Source organism: Xyrauchen texanus, chromosome 40 (genome assembly GCF_025860055.1).
Source record: "Xyrauchen texanus isolate HMW12.3.18 chromosome 40, RBS_HiC_50CHRs, whole genome shotgun sequence".
Classification (NCBI taxonomy): domain Eukaryota; kingdom Metazoa; phylum Chordata; class Actinopteri; order Cypriniformes; family Catostomidae; genus Xyrauchen; species Xyrauchen texanus.
The window spans coordinates 13,782,057-13,797,315 of record NC_068315.1 but is presented as its reverse complement, the minus strand read 5'-3'; the positions used below and the strand labels follow the sequence as shown (position 1 = coordinate 13,797,315).

Here is a 15,259-nt window from a genome sequence, read left to right as displayed (position 1 = left end):
ATCTCCATTCAGTATTTTCCCGTGATTTCTAATGCGTTTCATTATATCCCTTTTCAGTAATGATGTCATAAAACAATATAATGTTTCTAGCCTATGTTTTTATTGTTAAACAAGGATATGCGTTGTGTCCAAATATGCATACTTCTCTTGTGGTTCTTTTCAAGTGTATGTGCCATAGGTACCAAGAAAGTTGTTCCATGTTGTACGTACTTCAACAAAACCTAAGTAAATAGTTTTTGGCATATCATAGGTCAAAGAATATATGGGTCAAAAGAACAATTCTGACATGGCGGAAACAGAAAGTATGTCTGGGAAGGTATTTAGAATAAATACCTGCATGCTTACAAAACGCATTTCATCAATGGTCGAGAATTTTGTTCTTAATCAAATTCAGTACATACTATGAAAGTATAGGAATTCAAAATCAGTCATGATCTCCTGGCAAGTAACTTGCTCTTTAGAAATGTCCTGATTGATGGCACATCCTTTCATTTAGTTTTGGGGATTCTAATTGTATCGCTTTGGGGCTTCTGTTGGCAGTAATTGTGAAAAATTAGCTGGTTTCTGTCTGGTGCCACTTTCACAGCACCCTGTATAAGCATTAGCATTCTTGAATTTAATTTAGATGTAAATGCAAAAGCTTGACCCCTGGATTGGCTTTTGGCATCTGTGGTTCTAGCCAAACTCATCTACCGAGTGATCGATTACAAGCAGTGTGCTAAAAGGATGAAGGAACTTGGAGTCATTCATTCCCAACAAATAAATCAAGAAAAATAATGACAAACACAATGACCATTGGACCTGTAACACGTTTAGATGGACTGACCTTGTTTTATGTTGGAGAAAGTGATTTTAGCCTTCAAGGTGTTATGTGTTGAAGCTACATTAACAAATTATGTGTCATAATGATTGCTTACAATAATAGAATAATTTATAAACATTTTAGCTTAATTTATTTCCAAAATAGATTATAACAGTTTTAAAGTAGGAAAGTATTTACACAACAGAGGTGCATGAATAAATTATCAGCATTACTGCTTTAAACACTTGCTGGTCTTAGTTGGTTTCAGGGGTGGAAAGAGTACTGAAAAATAATACTCAAGTAAAAGTACTGTTACTTCTTAAAAAATTTTAAGAGTAAAAGTACCTGTCCTAAAAACTACTCAAGAGTAAAAGAGTAGAACATTTAAAAGTACTCATGAGTAGTGAGTCTTGAGTTACGAAAGCTATGCCTCTTTAAAATAAAACTCTATGCTGCAATTTAAAAATGTAGCACACATACTAAAATGTACATTCCCTTTTATGGCTGTTTGACAGAAAGAATAAAAAATATAAGTATTTTACTTTTAAAATGCTTATCTATGATACTGTAAACACTACATGAATCTGATTTAAAAAAATAAATAAATAAAAGGGTGACATGATTACAGAAATGAAAAGATGAAAGTTATTTTCAATATCATAATGTATGAAACAATTACATTAAAATCAGTTAATGTGTAGGGTCTAAATGTTCCTTAATGCTGACTGAGAGAGTTATTGTTAACATAATACATGTTCAAAACAATGCAAGGAATGCAACACAAAAAAAAAACCACACAAAAAAAGCATGGACACTTGGTGCATCATGTCCCGCACAATAGAGGCGGTAGAGCAATTGTTTGTTACAGGGGCTACATTGGGCTTTAAAGGAATAATTCACACACAAATTAAAATTGTCTCATTATTTAGTCACTCAAATAGAGATAAATAATCTTTATAGTAATTATAAATTATTTTATCATCTCTACTTTCGTGGTAATTTATTATACAAATTAACACACACTCTACATCCGGGGTCAGTATTATAAAAATAAAAATAAAATAACAATATTATTAAAAAATATTGTTATTAAAAATATCACTATAATATATAATAAAAATATTTTATTCTATTACATTATTCATTATTCAGTCTAATACAAGTTATTCATCCAAAAGTAGTGTGTGGTTTTCTCGTTTCCTTGTGATCGTTGTTTGATTAGTTGCCTTTATATGACTCAGCATACTAGACAGTGCTCAATTCAGTTACATGTACACTTCAAGTCCGACATTTTGATGCAAATACGATTTTTGTCCCATTGTTTACATTCACTTTAGACCAAACCTACTGCGTTTACAGTGTATTTGACCATTTAGGCGTGTACCTGCATTAGCACACAAACATTAGCCACCTGTAAATCAAACAGCACGCAGCTACAGATGTCAGGAAATAAAAAGTCAATCTATTATATTTTATCTAGATCTACCAACTAGTGGTTGTCTTGCTATCATGATTGATGAAATGAACACCCCTGGTCAAGATGTAGAACTTAGACTAAGTATAGTCAAGTCAAGTCAAGTCAATTTTATTTGTATAGCGCCTTTCACAACACACATCGTTTCAAAGAAGCTTTACAGAATATCAGCATTAACAGACGATAAAACTGTGTTGTCTATAAAGTCAATTAATCATCATTGTGTAATTTAGATAAAATACTATTTTTAATAGTGTTTAAAAATAATTAAATGATAATTGTATTAATAACCCCAGTGAGCAAGCTGTGAGCAACTTGCTGTAAGTATGTAAGTATAGAAAAGAATCATCGATATCATGGACACCTCTCTCTCTCTCTCTCTCTCTCTCTCTCTCTCTCTCTCTCTCTGCTCTTTTTCAGATAAAAATCGAGATTGTTGTATCACCCAGCCCTATTGATAACATTGCCTTAATTTCTCACATCAACCCAATAATCTCAGTGATAGATAAATTACAGGCTACATTTTAAATACAGAATCTATGAAGCAGAAATATGAAATTTACCTTGATATGTTTCTTCATATTAGAGGCAGGATTAATGCTGTTATCTGGTTAGAGCAAGTTAAACTCACATGACACAATCAAGCAATTGGCCATTTTCACTGCGAAAATCCCTTTCAGGTGCTGCTGAGATGTTCAGGTATTGAACTGTGCTTGTGGCATTCTCCACATCCATAACAGATGGCACCAAATCTACAGCTGCTGTATTGTTTTTTAATATGTGATTTTATTTGACGGGAGTCACAAGAATCTCCCAAGCCAATCATGTTGATAGATAAATATAAAATCAGGAGAGGGAAGTAGCTAAAACAGACGGTGGGAAAATAGCGCATTAAAAGTACAGTTACAGCTCTTAAAATGTACTCAAGTAAAAGTATGCAGTTTTTAAACTACTCAAAAAAGTAATTAATTACAGTAACATGAGTATTTGTAATTCGTTACTTTACACCCCGAGTTGGTTTAAGACAGTCTAGCTCATGTCCTAGCCTGTCCAAGCTGGTCTAGCTAGTCAGTCAGTTGGTTTCAGAACTTAACCTAAACAAACCAGCCTGAGCAGGCTGAGTGGCCAATTTTCTTTTCTATTTTCAAACAGGATGGGAACCCTGCAAACTGAACTTTTGCTGTCTCTGAGATTGTACTGTATGTGTTTTGTGTTGTTCTTCTGTGTACTTCTCCTTAACTCCTGCTCTCCACATGGTTCGAGAGGGCCAGTATGTTGGTGATCCTGCTGAACTGTGTTACTCTAGGGATGTTTCACCCTTGTGAGGACAGCCTCTGTGACACGGAGCGATGCAAGATCCTGAAGGTAAGTTTCATGCCGTTCATACTTCACCTCTCTTAATCTGGTGTACTTTTCATGGATCAAAAAAGGAACAGATGGACAACATACAAAAATGTAATTGGACCCAGAGTTTAAATGATTTTTGACAAATGAAAGTGTTCAACAACTTTTAGAACACTAAAGTGGGAAGTCTTTACTCTCTTTGAACTCTCATCTTCGTGGAACTCTGGGTTTCTCTAGATATCCTGGAGCATGTTGTATTGACTGTTTTCCAAAAGACACAGGAATGCCTAAAACCACATGTGGCGATGGGCAACAAAGAGATCCTCGCCTGTAATTCAAAGCAGATTATCACAGGAAAGACACTGCTCTGGTTTATCATTGACTTGGGTACATGGCTTGGTAACTGATTTAAATCTGCTAAATTCCTTGTGCTTTATTTAACAGATGAGTGTGTTGCCTTAAGGATACAAGAGCGCTAAATTCTCTTTTCTGCTTTGGATCTGCTATGCATGCCTCTTACACAACCACACACATGCATACACACACCCACTCATGTTTATTTAGCTATATAAATAGGGACATACCATAGACTTCTGTTGTTTTCATACTGTATAAAGACAATTTTAAATATTATAGACTAACCAAAATCATGGGCTTATAGCCTCGGATGGCACGCACACTACAATCCATATATCTTATGCATATAGCACACTAAAAATAGAAAACCTGTTCTCGATATAGTGAACTGAGGCTGGTTTTGGCACAACTTTAAGATTAAGGACACACAATTTTATAATCAGTTGGACTGGAAACATAGTTGTATTTGCAACGTACCCAGTTCATACAACAAACGCTTTGGATGTGATTTTTCTCTACGTTTGCCGAGTTAGTTAGTTATATCAGTTTTTTGAAAGATATTCAGAATTTTGTTTGATTCTCTTTTGAGCAAATGAACTAGATCAACTAGCAAAACTGCATATTCTGCTTTGTTTTCATTGTTATGTGAAATAGTCTATGCACATTTTCTGAATTATCTACACATTTTCGTCTATTTTCAGTGTGTTTTTTGTGCAATCTTTCACTGAAACATCCACACTATTATTGAAATACCTTTTTACTTGCCAATTTATTATTATAAACTGTATTTAAAAACAAAACAAATTGTAACTGTCAGCCAGATGGCTCTTACTCTCTTAGTAGGCTGTTCTTGAACAAAACATTATGTGCAATACGGACCAAATCTCTTACCATAGTCAAAGGTCTGGCTATGCAAACCCTACCCCTTAAAGGGGTCATGACATAAGGATTACAATTTTCCTTAATCTCATAAGAGTATAAGTGTTTAATGTGCTATAAAAAACATACAGTAACTTCCAGAATTTAAAACTTCCTACCAGTGAAGTGCACAGATCTCAGAAGGGACAAGGGGAAAGGAAATGGAGAGAGTATGTAGCGAAATCCGCCATCAATCTCTGTCCTCCTAAAGGCACCACCTCTTAAAAGGGCATCTTTACATTTGTGAAGGGCACCTTTAGATTTGTGAACGAAAGGGTTAGGGGCTTGTGCCCCTGTAGTCCCCGATCTGTGCACCAAAGTGCTTCAAAAAGAGCATTTATTGACACCATTCTGCAAAAACAACTTGTTTGCTTCACCCATGACTTTCCTACGTAACTAGGGGGCCTTGATTAATGCAACAGCCTCAACAGCAAGACATCAATGCCTCCTTTTACATCATCACCTCTTTGGTCTCCCCAGTGGTGTGCAGTGCGAGTGAATGACTTTGAAACACCCGTTTAAATTGAAGTAAAGATGTGTAACACGGTTAAAGATGGGCAAGGAGGAGGCGAGAACCGGCTTGTCAACATAAATCATAATTTAATGTAAACTTAAACCAAAAGCACAAACACATAAACATAAACACACATGGCGTGTGGCCGTAATTCTCTCTCTCTCGAACCATCGTCACCGGCCGCCTTTATCCCTCGCGCGCCTCATCAGGCCGATTGGTGACCGGGTGCGCGATATTCCGCCCCGGCCCCGCCCCCCCTCCACTCCACAAGATGCTTTTATTATGTTAGAAGAAAGCGTAGCACAGAGCACAATGGATGACAGTGGTGTAGTATTTGCTATTGCCATCTCAACTGTCTCATATTAGCCAGGACGTCCTGTATTTTGGCTGAAATAAATGCCTCCGGATGCCTCTTCTAACTTACAGTTATTTAAGCAGCAAAACAGGGGGCGGGTGATCCCCGCCCCCAGTCGACTATCAAAATGATCAGTGGTGTGACATCCCACAAAGCATACGTCCCGTAATTCCCATTAAACAGGATGCGTGTTGAAGCGGCCAGACAATGGAGGCAAACACCCAGGTTGACTGTCCATTGCAGCTAGATACAGATTTATTTACCCATATTGTATGGGTATGTTTACCCATATCATATGTCATATCTTTTATGCTATGGTGGTGTCATATGCTTATAAAAACAAATCAATCTGTAATAGCTAATCCCCAGAGAGGATTAAACCACATTATATGAATTACTTAAAACATGAATTCAAAGCCACTCATCCAGTCATTGTAATGAAGTGGTTTAAAATACAATGACTGATTGTTACAAGAGGTGAATTGCCTCTTATTTTTGAGTTATTAAACTAATGGTTGGTGTGATGAATGAAACTAATCTGTACCTTTTACATCATGACAGCGGGTCATGTTCACTGTACAGCGTGTCAATGAGAAGTGATTATAACATTCTTTTCAAAGGTGAACTAAAGCATAAAGCATACTGTAGATCAACTGAGTGGTGGCTTGCTGCCAGACTGGATTTTGAAATCAATATTTACATACTCTTGACAAAATTACTTGCCTAGAGCAAATAATTTCTTAAAAGTAACATTTTTATTTCATTTGTATTTATTGCATAGTGCAAAGTGGTGTGTGGTATAGCACATTGTAATTTGGTATGGCATAATTAAAGGATAGCATTGTATAGTATAGTATAATACGTATGGTATCATGACACGACATAGAGTAGTGTAATCTAGTATGGTATTTGGGTCTATAGGTCTCTTGGATAGTTTTGGTCTTAAGTATGGCTATGATAGTAGAGTAGAGTATACCTTATTGATAGCACAACAATTTTTATTTCAATATATGTTCTTTTATTTGAAGGTGAACTCAGTAATTTTCTGAAGTGTGTCAGAGTGGCTTACATAGGCTTTCACTGACACCTATAGTGCCTGGAGGCTGCATCATTCAATCACAGTAGTTTTCAGTTAACAATGCCATTTTAGAAATTCACTATGCACAGTAAACCAGTTTTAATTTAATGCGTTAATAAAAGTGTCCAATTACAGGGCAGTCACTTTTTATGTGTGTAGTATTCAGCTGGTCATGTGATGCTAATATAGCAGCCCCCATGAGGGCACCCCTGCCCCATGTCCATAAAAGTGAATACATAAGTGTACACAACTTTTTCCTCATGGCTGCACCAAATGTCCTGAACCATCATTTAAATGTCAAAATATCGATATTTAATTATATTATAAAATTACGATTTCACACACAGTCTTGTGAGTCTAAAGAAACCTTCTCTGTTTTATGATTTGTGTCACATGACAACAAAACTACTACCTACTGAACCCGTTGCTTGTGCCACTTTACTTTGATTTGGTGGATGAATAAAACTGTTTAACTGAATTTTTAAAAGAAATAATAATAGAAGTGTCATGATCCTGCTACTTTAGTCTTAGATTATTCTTCTTTTGGTGGGATCATGACAGTCTCCTTCGCCCATCGGTTCTGTTTTTACTGTCCTTCGTGTCTCCCACAGATGCCACTCAGCAGCTCAATCAGCGTTACCATGGCAACACTGGTTCGTGCTAGCACCTGTCTCCTATCTCCTTTTTCCCCTTTTAAACCCCACTGGTGTTCAGTATTGTGCCAGATTGTTTTTGTGTCAGTCAGTTCTTGTTCAATCCTGTCAGTCCTGTTTTAGTTTTCTCTCTTGATATTTTGCTTTTGTATTAAAGTTTTTCCTCCCTTGTGAGGAGCTGGGGGAGATATTTAGCTGGCCATATTGGGATTTGGTGGACTACTAATTCTGGCTTGCAAAAGTTGAGCTTATGCAGCAGAAATGGAATGCCGAATCCCAAGACCCCTCTCAGCCGGTGCCCTGTCATATCTCTGGCCCTTCTTGGGATTCACGCCGCTGAGAAAAGAGGTAGCGGGCTGCTGACCACCAGGAGATGGAGGGGCCTTTGCTAACCACCAGGTGGCGGAGGAGCTTGCTGCTGACCATTCCCAAAGCAGTGCTTCTGACCTACCGGAGGAGGAGGAGGATAAGGGGCCCCTGTTCCCCAGTTGCTGCCAGTGCTCACGGCCATGGAGGCCATTACCCAGTCACTGCCAGCGTTACCGGCCATGGAGGACATTCCCCAGTCACTGCCAGTTGCACCACATGACATTTTTTACTCTAAGCACCAAAAAATATATAAATATGACTAATTGAAAACATGTTTATCATAGAAGAGGTGTATTCAAGTAATTGTTATGTGTGAATTGGGTTTTTTATGTATTGTTTGATAATTTATTAGATTTGGACAAAGTGTCACATCATTGACCCCTAAACATTACTTTTTAAAACTAACATAAATTGTTGTCCTTTTTTATTAATATTTGATATACATATTCAATAAATTTTTAAATAAAACATAACTTTTTTTATTCACTCAGTCAGTCATTTGTTTTTTGATTTATTTCATTTACTTGTATGCCTTTTTTATTTATTTTGTTATTATGTAAATCACTTTACATGTTGTATGAAATGTGCTGTATAAATAATTATATAAATAATTGCTTACATATAAAACAAATTCTCCCCCAGCTAATGCTGTTTATTATACAGGGGACATTTTAACTAGATTAATTAGGAAAATATACATTTTACTATTTATATTTATTACTCTTTTCATAATTGTGGTCACATTAAATGTATTCAATCCATAAATAATATATTTTATACATATTTATTGTTAAATTGCATAATTTGTACTATTTATAAATATTTACATAGATTTTTTGAACATGTGCTAAAACCAGTACTGTATCTTTAACAAAAAAAAAAAAAATGCATTTCTGTAAACAATGCCTTTAAATGAGTGCATGTTAACTAGAGTGGACACAAATGGCTTTACTTCATCTGTGCCATGCATGATTAGAATTAAATTATTTTGTAGTTGTTTTTGATCAACAGCTGACTGTAAAGAACAGAGAGGGTATTAAAAAAGACAGTATTCAATGACAAATGGGATGCGTGGATCTCATTCTTGAATACACATAACAGAGAACAATGAACAAATTCTGTGAAAGGATCTCACTGCTGAACACTCCAAGACTAAACTACACAATTATTTGTGAGTAAAATGTAAAAATTGACCAGCCAGTTGCCAAATATATTCACTTTAGTCGCATAGCACGACATTTAGAGGGTAGTGCATTGAGTGAAAGATCGATCTTGGGATTTAAGAATCGATATCGAGATCAAATGAAGATTACGAATAATCTGAAAAACAATACTTTTACCCACCCCTATACGGTAGTAGTATACAGTAAAGTTGTTTTAGGCGTATATTAAGGGATACGCATGGTATAGTGTTTTTTACTGTTAACATGGGAATTTAATTTAAAATACTTTTATTAAAGCTGTGAATTTCCTGGAAATATAATATTTTACTCTTCACTGTCACAGGGTTAAATTGCTTTCCACTTACTGTATAATGCCAATTTTTAATTGGGATTGAATGGAAATGTTTTATTACATTTTTTTATCTGTAAACTTGTACATATACTAAATCTACATATACTAAAATGGGAACCCAGTCAACCGCAGTGACTGTATTAGAGAGTGCTCCTCCCTGGTTTACATGTAAAATAAACGGATTGGGTTGTTTTATCCCTGGGCTGTGAGTCTTTACAGTGATTATCTTTTCCAACTGCTCTCTCAAATCACTCTTCCTCCTGCCATGGGGAAATTAGTGTGCTTTGACAGAAATATTAATTTAAATCTGGTCATCAGGAAATTTACAAAGACAAAATGAACTCCCATCACTGTCAGAGAGACACACCTGGGCTGCGTAGCTGATGTGACTCAGGTTAGTCGTCAGCAGAAGCTCTAAAAGAATGCCTTTGCTGGAATATTAGAATTCAGGTTAATACAATAAAGCCAGGGAGCATGCCCCTTCTATTCTACCCAACACATTATCATTTATTTCTTCACTGCTCTTCTTTTCTGGTCTCTGCAAGCACTGTTATTCTTATGAACGCATACCAGTCTCAACACAAGGCTTATGCTGCCACCCTGATTTCAAGGAGTTTAGTTGATCAGTTAATGCGGTGTCATTAAAGTTTCATTAATTAAATCAGGAAACAGTTAAACAAATCTCTGATTCCCTTCAAATAGGTGTGTATTTACAGACACACACACACACACACACACACACGCACACGCACACACACACACACACACACACACACACACACACACATATGTTGTGTTTCTATGTTTTATGGGGACTTTCCATAGGCATAATGGTTTTTATACTGTACTATATCTCTTACCCTACCCCTAAACCTAACCCTCACACAAAACGTTCTGCATTTTTTCATTTTCAAAAAACATAATTTAGTATGATTTATAAGCGCTGTTTTCCTCATGGGGACCGACAAAATGTCCCCACAAGGTCAAAATTTCATGTTTTACTAAACTTATGGGGACATTTGGTCCCCACAAAGTGATAAATACTGCTCACACACACACACATTTATATATATATATATATATATATATATATATATATATATATATATATATATATATATATATATATATATATTTATAAATCTTAGGTGCTTTCTCAGATTCGCTTTCGGGGGCAAAGCAGTTATGCATCCTTCCGTTCAGACTTGCACTGGCACCAAACACTTTCACAAAATTCATGGATGCGGCTTTGACACCCTTGAGGCTTCAGGGCATCCATGTTTTGAATTTCGATTGGTTGGTGCTAGCCCTCTTGGAGACTTTGGCTGCACAACATTGAGATGTCATTCTCAGCCATCTGAGCAATCTAGGGCTGTGTGTAAACCTAGACAAGAGTGTCTTGTTCCAAAGGCAACAGACTATCTTTTTAGGAGTGGAGCTAGATTTGCAGGCGATGCTGCCACATCTGTCTCCAGCTCGCAATCTGTCATTCCGCCAGCATCTAGCGATGTTCAGAGTTGTACGCGTTCTCCCTGCAACATTTTCAGTGGTGGATGAACTCCAAAAAGAACCACTGATGCATACGTCCCGTCTCTTCAAAGTAACACGTGGGTATTACCGAACTCTGTTACTGTGGAAACGGACCAGCCTTCTTATGTCTGGTGTTTTGTTGGGACAGATGTGTCACCGCAAAGTTAGAACGACAGACACCTCCTCCATGGATTGGGATACTGTATACAAGGGTCGTCCAGCCTATGGAGTTTGAATGGGCCAGCAGTAATATTGGCACATAAACTGTCTTGAGATGTTCACAGTGCTGCTGGCATTAAGATTTTCCTCCCAGGACAGCTATGTCCTTTTCTGGCCAGACAACTGGACGGTGGTGCCCTACATCTATTACCAGGGAGGAGTGCGTGTTCTGGGCTGGTTGAATTTGGGGGGGGGTGGGGGGGGTCTCCTGTCCAGACAGGATTTGATGCCCAGAGAGTAAACATTACATCCTCTGATTATGGAACAAATCTTGAGAAGGTTCAGCAGAGCGGAAGTGGATCTGTTCGCTTCGAGCGAGATGTCACACTGTGCCATCTGGTTTTCCCTCTTGCCACCTGCACCAATACGCATCGATGCATTGGCACATCAGTGGCCAACAACGCGTCTTTACGCATTTCCACCGATCAGTCTGCTGCACGCAGTTCTGCAGAGAGTTCTGCCGTTTTGGCCATCTCAAGTATGGTTTTGACTCTGGTCTCTCTCCTGGAGAAAGTGCCTTGGGAGATTCCAGTCAGAACAGACATGTTTTCTCATGCTCTGGGCAACAATTGGCACCCCAGGTCAGACTTGTGTTAGTTATGGGTATGGCCCCTCAACGGAGCACTTTTTTGAACGATGGTTTATCCCCTGCTGCGGTTGATACCATTCTGGATGCTAGAGCTCCATCAAATAGGAAGCTTCATACTTTCAAGTGGTGTATTTTTGCTTCTTTGTGTACAGCAAAAGGTGAAGATCCAGTTCACTGCCCTGTCGGTACAGTGCTCGAATTTTTGCAGTGGTGTTTTGGAGCCAGGGTTTCCTAAGCAACGCTTAATATCTGTGTTGCCGTTATAGTGGCTGAGCATGTGCTTATCAATGGAGTCTCTGTTGGCAGACAGGATTAGACCTTTTTGTCCTGGCAGCATTCCTTTATGGGATTTATGTGTTAGTTTCAGACTTTTAAAACGACCCTGCTGGTGGCATTTGCGTCGTTTAAAAAGGTTGGGAATTTGCATGCCCTGTTGATTAATCCCTTGTATGTATGGATTTTGTGCCAGGGTGTTCAAGGGTGGTGATTAGACCTCGCTTGAGCTATTTGCCCAAGGTCATTTTTACATAATTTCGCTTTTAGACTATTAATTTTAAGGCTTTCTGTCCTCCACCATTTCAGTCAGAGGAGCATGAAAGATTGCACATGCTTTGCCCAGTTCAGGCGCTGCGAGTTTATGTTGACTGTCCTAGCCAGTGGTGTAAGTCAGTGCAGTTGTTTGTGTGCTTTTGTGTCCAATCAATATCTGTCTCATTGGCTAGTGGATGCAATTTCAAGTGCTTACAAAGCGCGTAATTTGCCGTAGCTTTCAGGTAGTTCAGCTCATTCTATGAGGAGCATGGCATCCGCATGGGCTTTGGCTAGAGGTGCATCCTTGGAGGACATTAGATTTTATGAACTAGACAAGGGTTTGACTCCAGCTTCTCATTTTATTAATTATTAACTCAATATTTTAAGAATTAACTCATAATTCCCTCTGTTTTATGCAGATGCATTAGCTCACTTGTGCACCACTATATGCTTGCCACACGGGCGTAGACAGTTGGCAGCTGCTGTTCGCATGGAGTGAATGTATATTGTTCCTGATGCGATTATGCTTGAACAAGATGCTTTGTAAGCGGGCAATACTCTCTAGCAGCTGCATATGCTTGTGCCTTCATGCAAAAAATCTGACTCTATGGCATGAAGCGAGTGCCTTTATGGAGCCCGAGACGTAGCTCCGCAGGGGCGTCGCTTAAGCGGCATTAACCAATGAATTTGCATGATTGTATAAGGGCTTCAGATCACATGACACTCAGGGCGTGTCCTAATGCAATTATGCAGTGCCTCGTTCCCACTTAGGGAACCAGGGTTGTGCTTCATGTAACCGAGACGTTTTCTTGGGATGATTCGATTTCTAGAAATGCTTATACTGTACTGACTTTGTATGCATGTATGTTGGGAGAAAATTATTGCAGCTCAAAGTGTCCACCCACTGAGTCAAGCTTAACCTGCATAAGGTGTAATGATGGATTAATAAAACCACGTAAGTGTGTGTCTATGTATGTGTGCTGCCCCGACCGGTTACTGTACCTGCAGTCACACAGAATCATAGAAGCTCTCCATGCGTGAGTTAAAATTACAGAATGAATTAGCTATCATTCTTTAGCCATATCTTTCGTTCTCTGTCTCTTATCTGTTTGTCTACCACACTTTTTCTTTTTCTATGTACACTGATCAGCCACAATATTTAAACCACCTGCCTAATATTATGTAGGCCCCCCTTGTGCCACCAAAACCGTGCCAACCCTCATCTCAGAATAGATGAGGTGCTATTCTTCTCACCACAATTGTACAGAGCGGTTATCTGAGTTACCAAACCAGCCCATCTGGCAACAACAATCATGCCATGCTCCAAATCACTGAGATCACATTTTTCCCCATTCAGGGATTCATGTGAACATTAACTGAACCTCCTAAACCTGTATAACATGATTTTATGCACTGCACTGCTGACACATGATTGTCTGATTAGATAATAAGATTGTTGGTGTCAAACGGGCTGGTTTGAGTATTTGTATAACTGCTGATCTCCTCGGATATTCACGCACAACAGTCTCTAGAATTTACTCCGAATGGTGCCAAAAACAAAAAACATCTAGTGAGCGGCAGTTCTGAGGATGGAAATGCCTTGTTAATAAGAGAAGTCAACAGAGAATGGCCAGATTAGTTTGAATTTAAAACGTCTATGTAACTCAGATAACCACTCTGTACAATTGTGGTGAGAAGAATATCATCTCAGAATGCTATTCTGAGATGTGGGTTGGCACTGTTTTAGCAGCACAAGGGGGCGCTATACAATATTAGGCAGGTGGTTTTAATGTTGTGGCTGATTGGTGTATGTCTGTGTCTGGATGATAATTTTCTCTTTTGGCTTGTTTTTCTTACCATTGCCAACCCATTTTCATAATTTTTGTAAGTTGTTTCACTTTGGAATCCAATTTACGTTATTCAAATGATGACAGTAGTTTATTGCTTGACATTAGCATAGTGGGATATTCATTGGGATGGTTACTGTGTATTTTAGTTATTTTTTTTCATGTATTTGGGTAGCTATGCTTCTTATTGATAAACATCAACTATACCATAGGACTAAGTGCATAGGAATCATAGAAGGGAAATGTTTAGTAAACGGCACATAGTGGAGACCAGTTTTCACATAGGGAAGTCGTTACATGGCCAACATCTTTGTAATTATTAGGTTTTGAATCAGAAGTCAAAATTATGGTAATTTATAACACTTCTAAAACTATTATAAATTAGAATAATATTTTCCTCCAAATTAAAATTCCCCTGTATATATATTTCTGCTGTGTTAACAAGTAAATACAATAAAACCACATCGGCATACTTACTGGTTACTTGCATAATCAAGGCTAGATTTTGTAATTTCAGTAGGGTATGTTTAATATTTCGTTGAGTCTGAGTGTGATTGCTGGTGTTTATCTGCTGCATTGTACACTTTCCTTCTAGACTAAATGATGTCATCAGCATAGCAACCGCTCTCTGCTCACATGAATAAGATCAATTAGTATGAACACAGAAGGAATGCAGAAGATATTTTTGTTTACCCATAGTGAATGTTTGTGTCAGCTTCCTCTATGCGTGTGTTTGTGGGGGTGGATGGATGTTCTGTGTGGATTTAGTTTATTTTTTTCCTGTATTTAAAGAACTGGTTTTCAGAGGAAAGTGCAAGAGTCGCACTGGAATAACCTACTCACAGCTCAGACAATAAAGCGCTCGGCTATTTGTACAACAAAAGGGACACCATGAGAAGATTTATTCAGTGCCAAAAGATCACCATACATGCACAAACACCCTCGCTTCCACACACGCACACAGGACTGACTCTTTATGCTAGCTATTTTTGAATGCTTCCCCAGAAATATGAAAGAGAAGGATGACATGTATAAAATAGAAATGGGTGGTGAGAAAAATGAAGGGCGGAGGAATATGGAAAGAGGCTCTCTGAAACAAAGGAGATGACAGACATGGCTTTATAAAGGGGAAGATATTCATATATTGTGTTTGTGTGTGTGTGT

General features: G+C 38.0%; 1 protein-coding gene across 1 annotated transcript in view; it reads left to right on the top strand.

Annotated features, from left to right (window-relative positions):
* Positions 1-3,534: 3,534 nt before the first annotated feature.
* The window catches only part of cacna1g (calcium channel, voltage-dependent, T type, alpha 1G subunit), a 174,152-nt gene continuing 162,427 nt past the window's right edge, over positions 3,535-15,259 (top strand). The window contains exon 1 of the mRNA XM_052112236.1: positions 3,535-3,641. Within this exon, the coding sequence (XP_051968196.1) occupies positions 3,549-3,641 (93 nt within the window). The 5' untranslated portion in view covers positions 3,535-3,548. The remainder of the gene's footprint in view (positions 3,642-15,259) is intronic.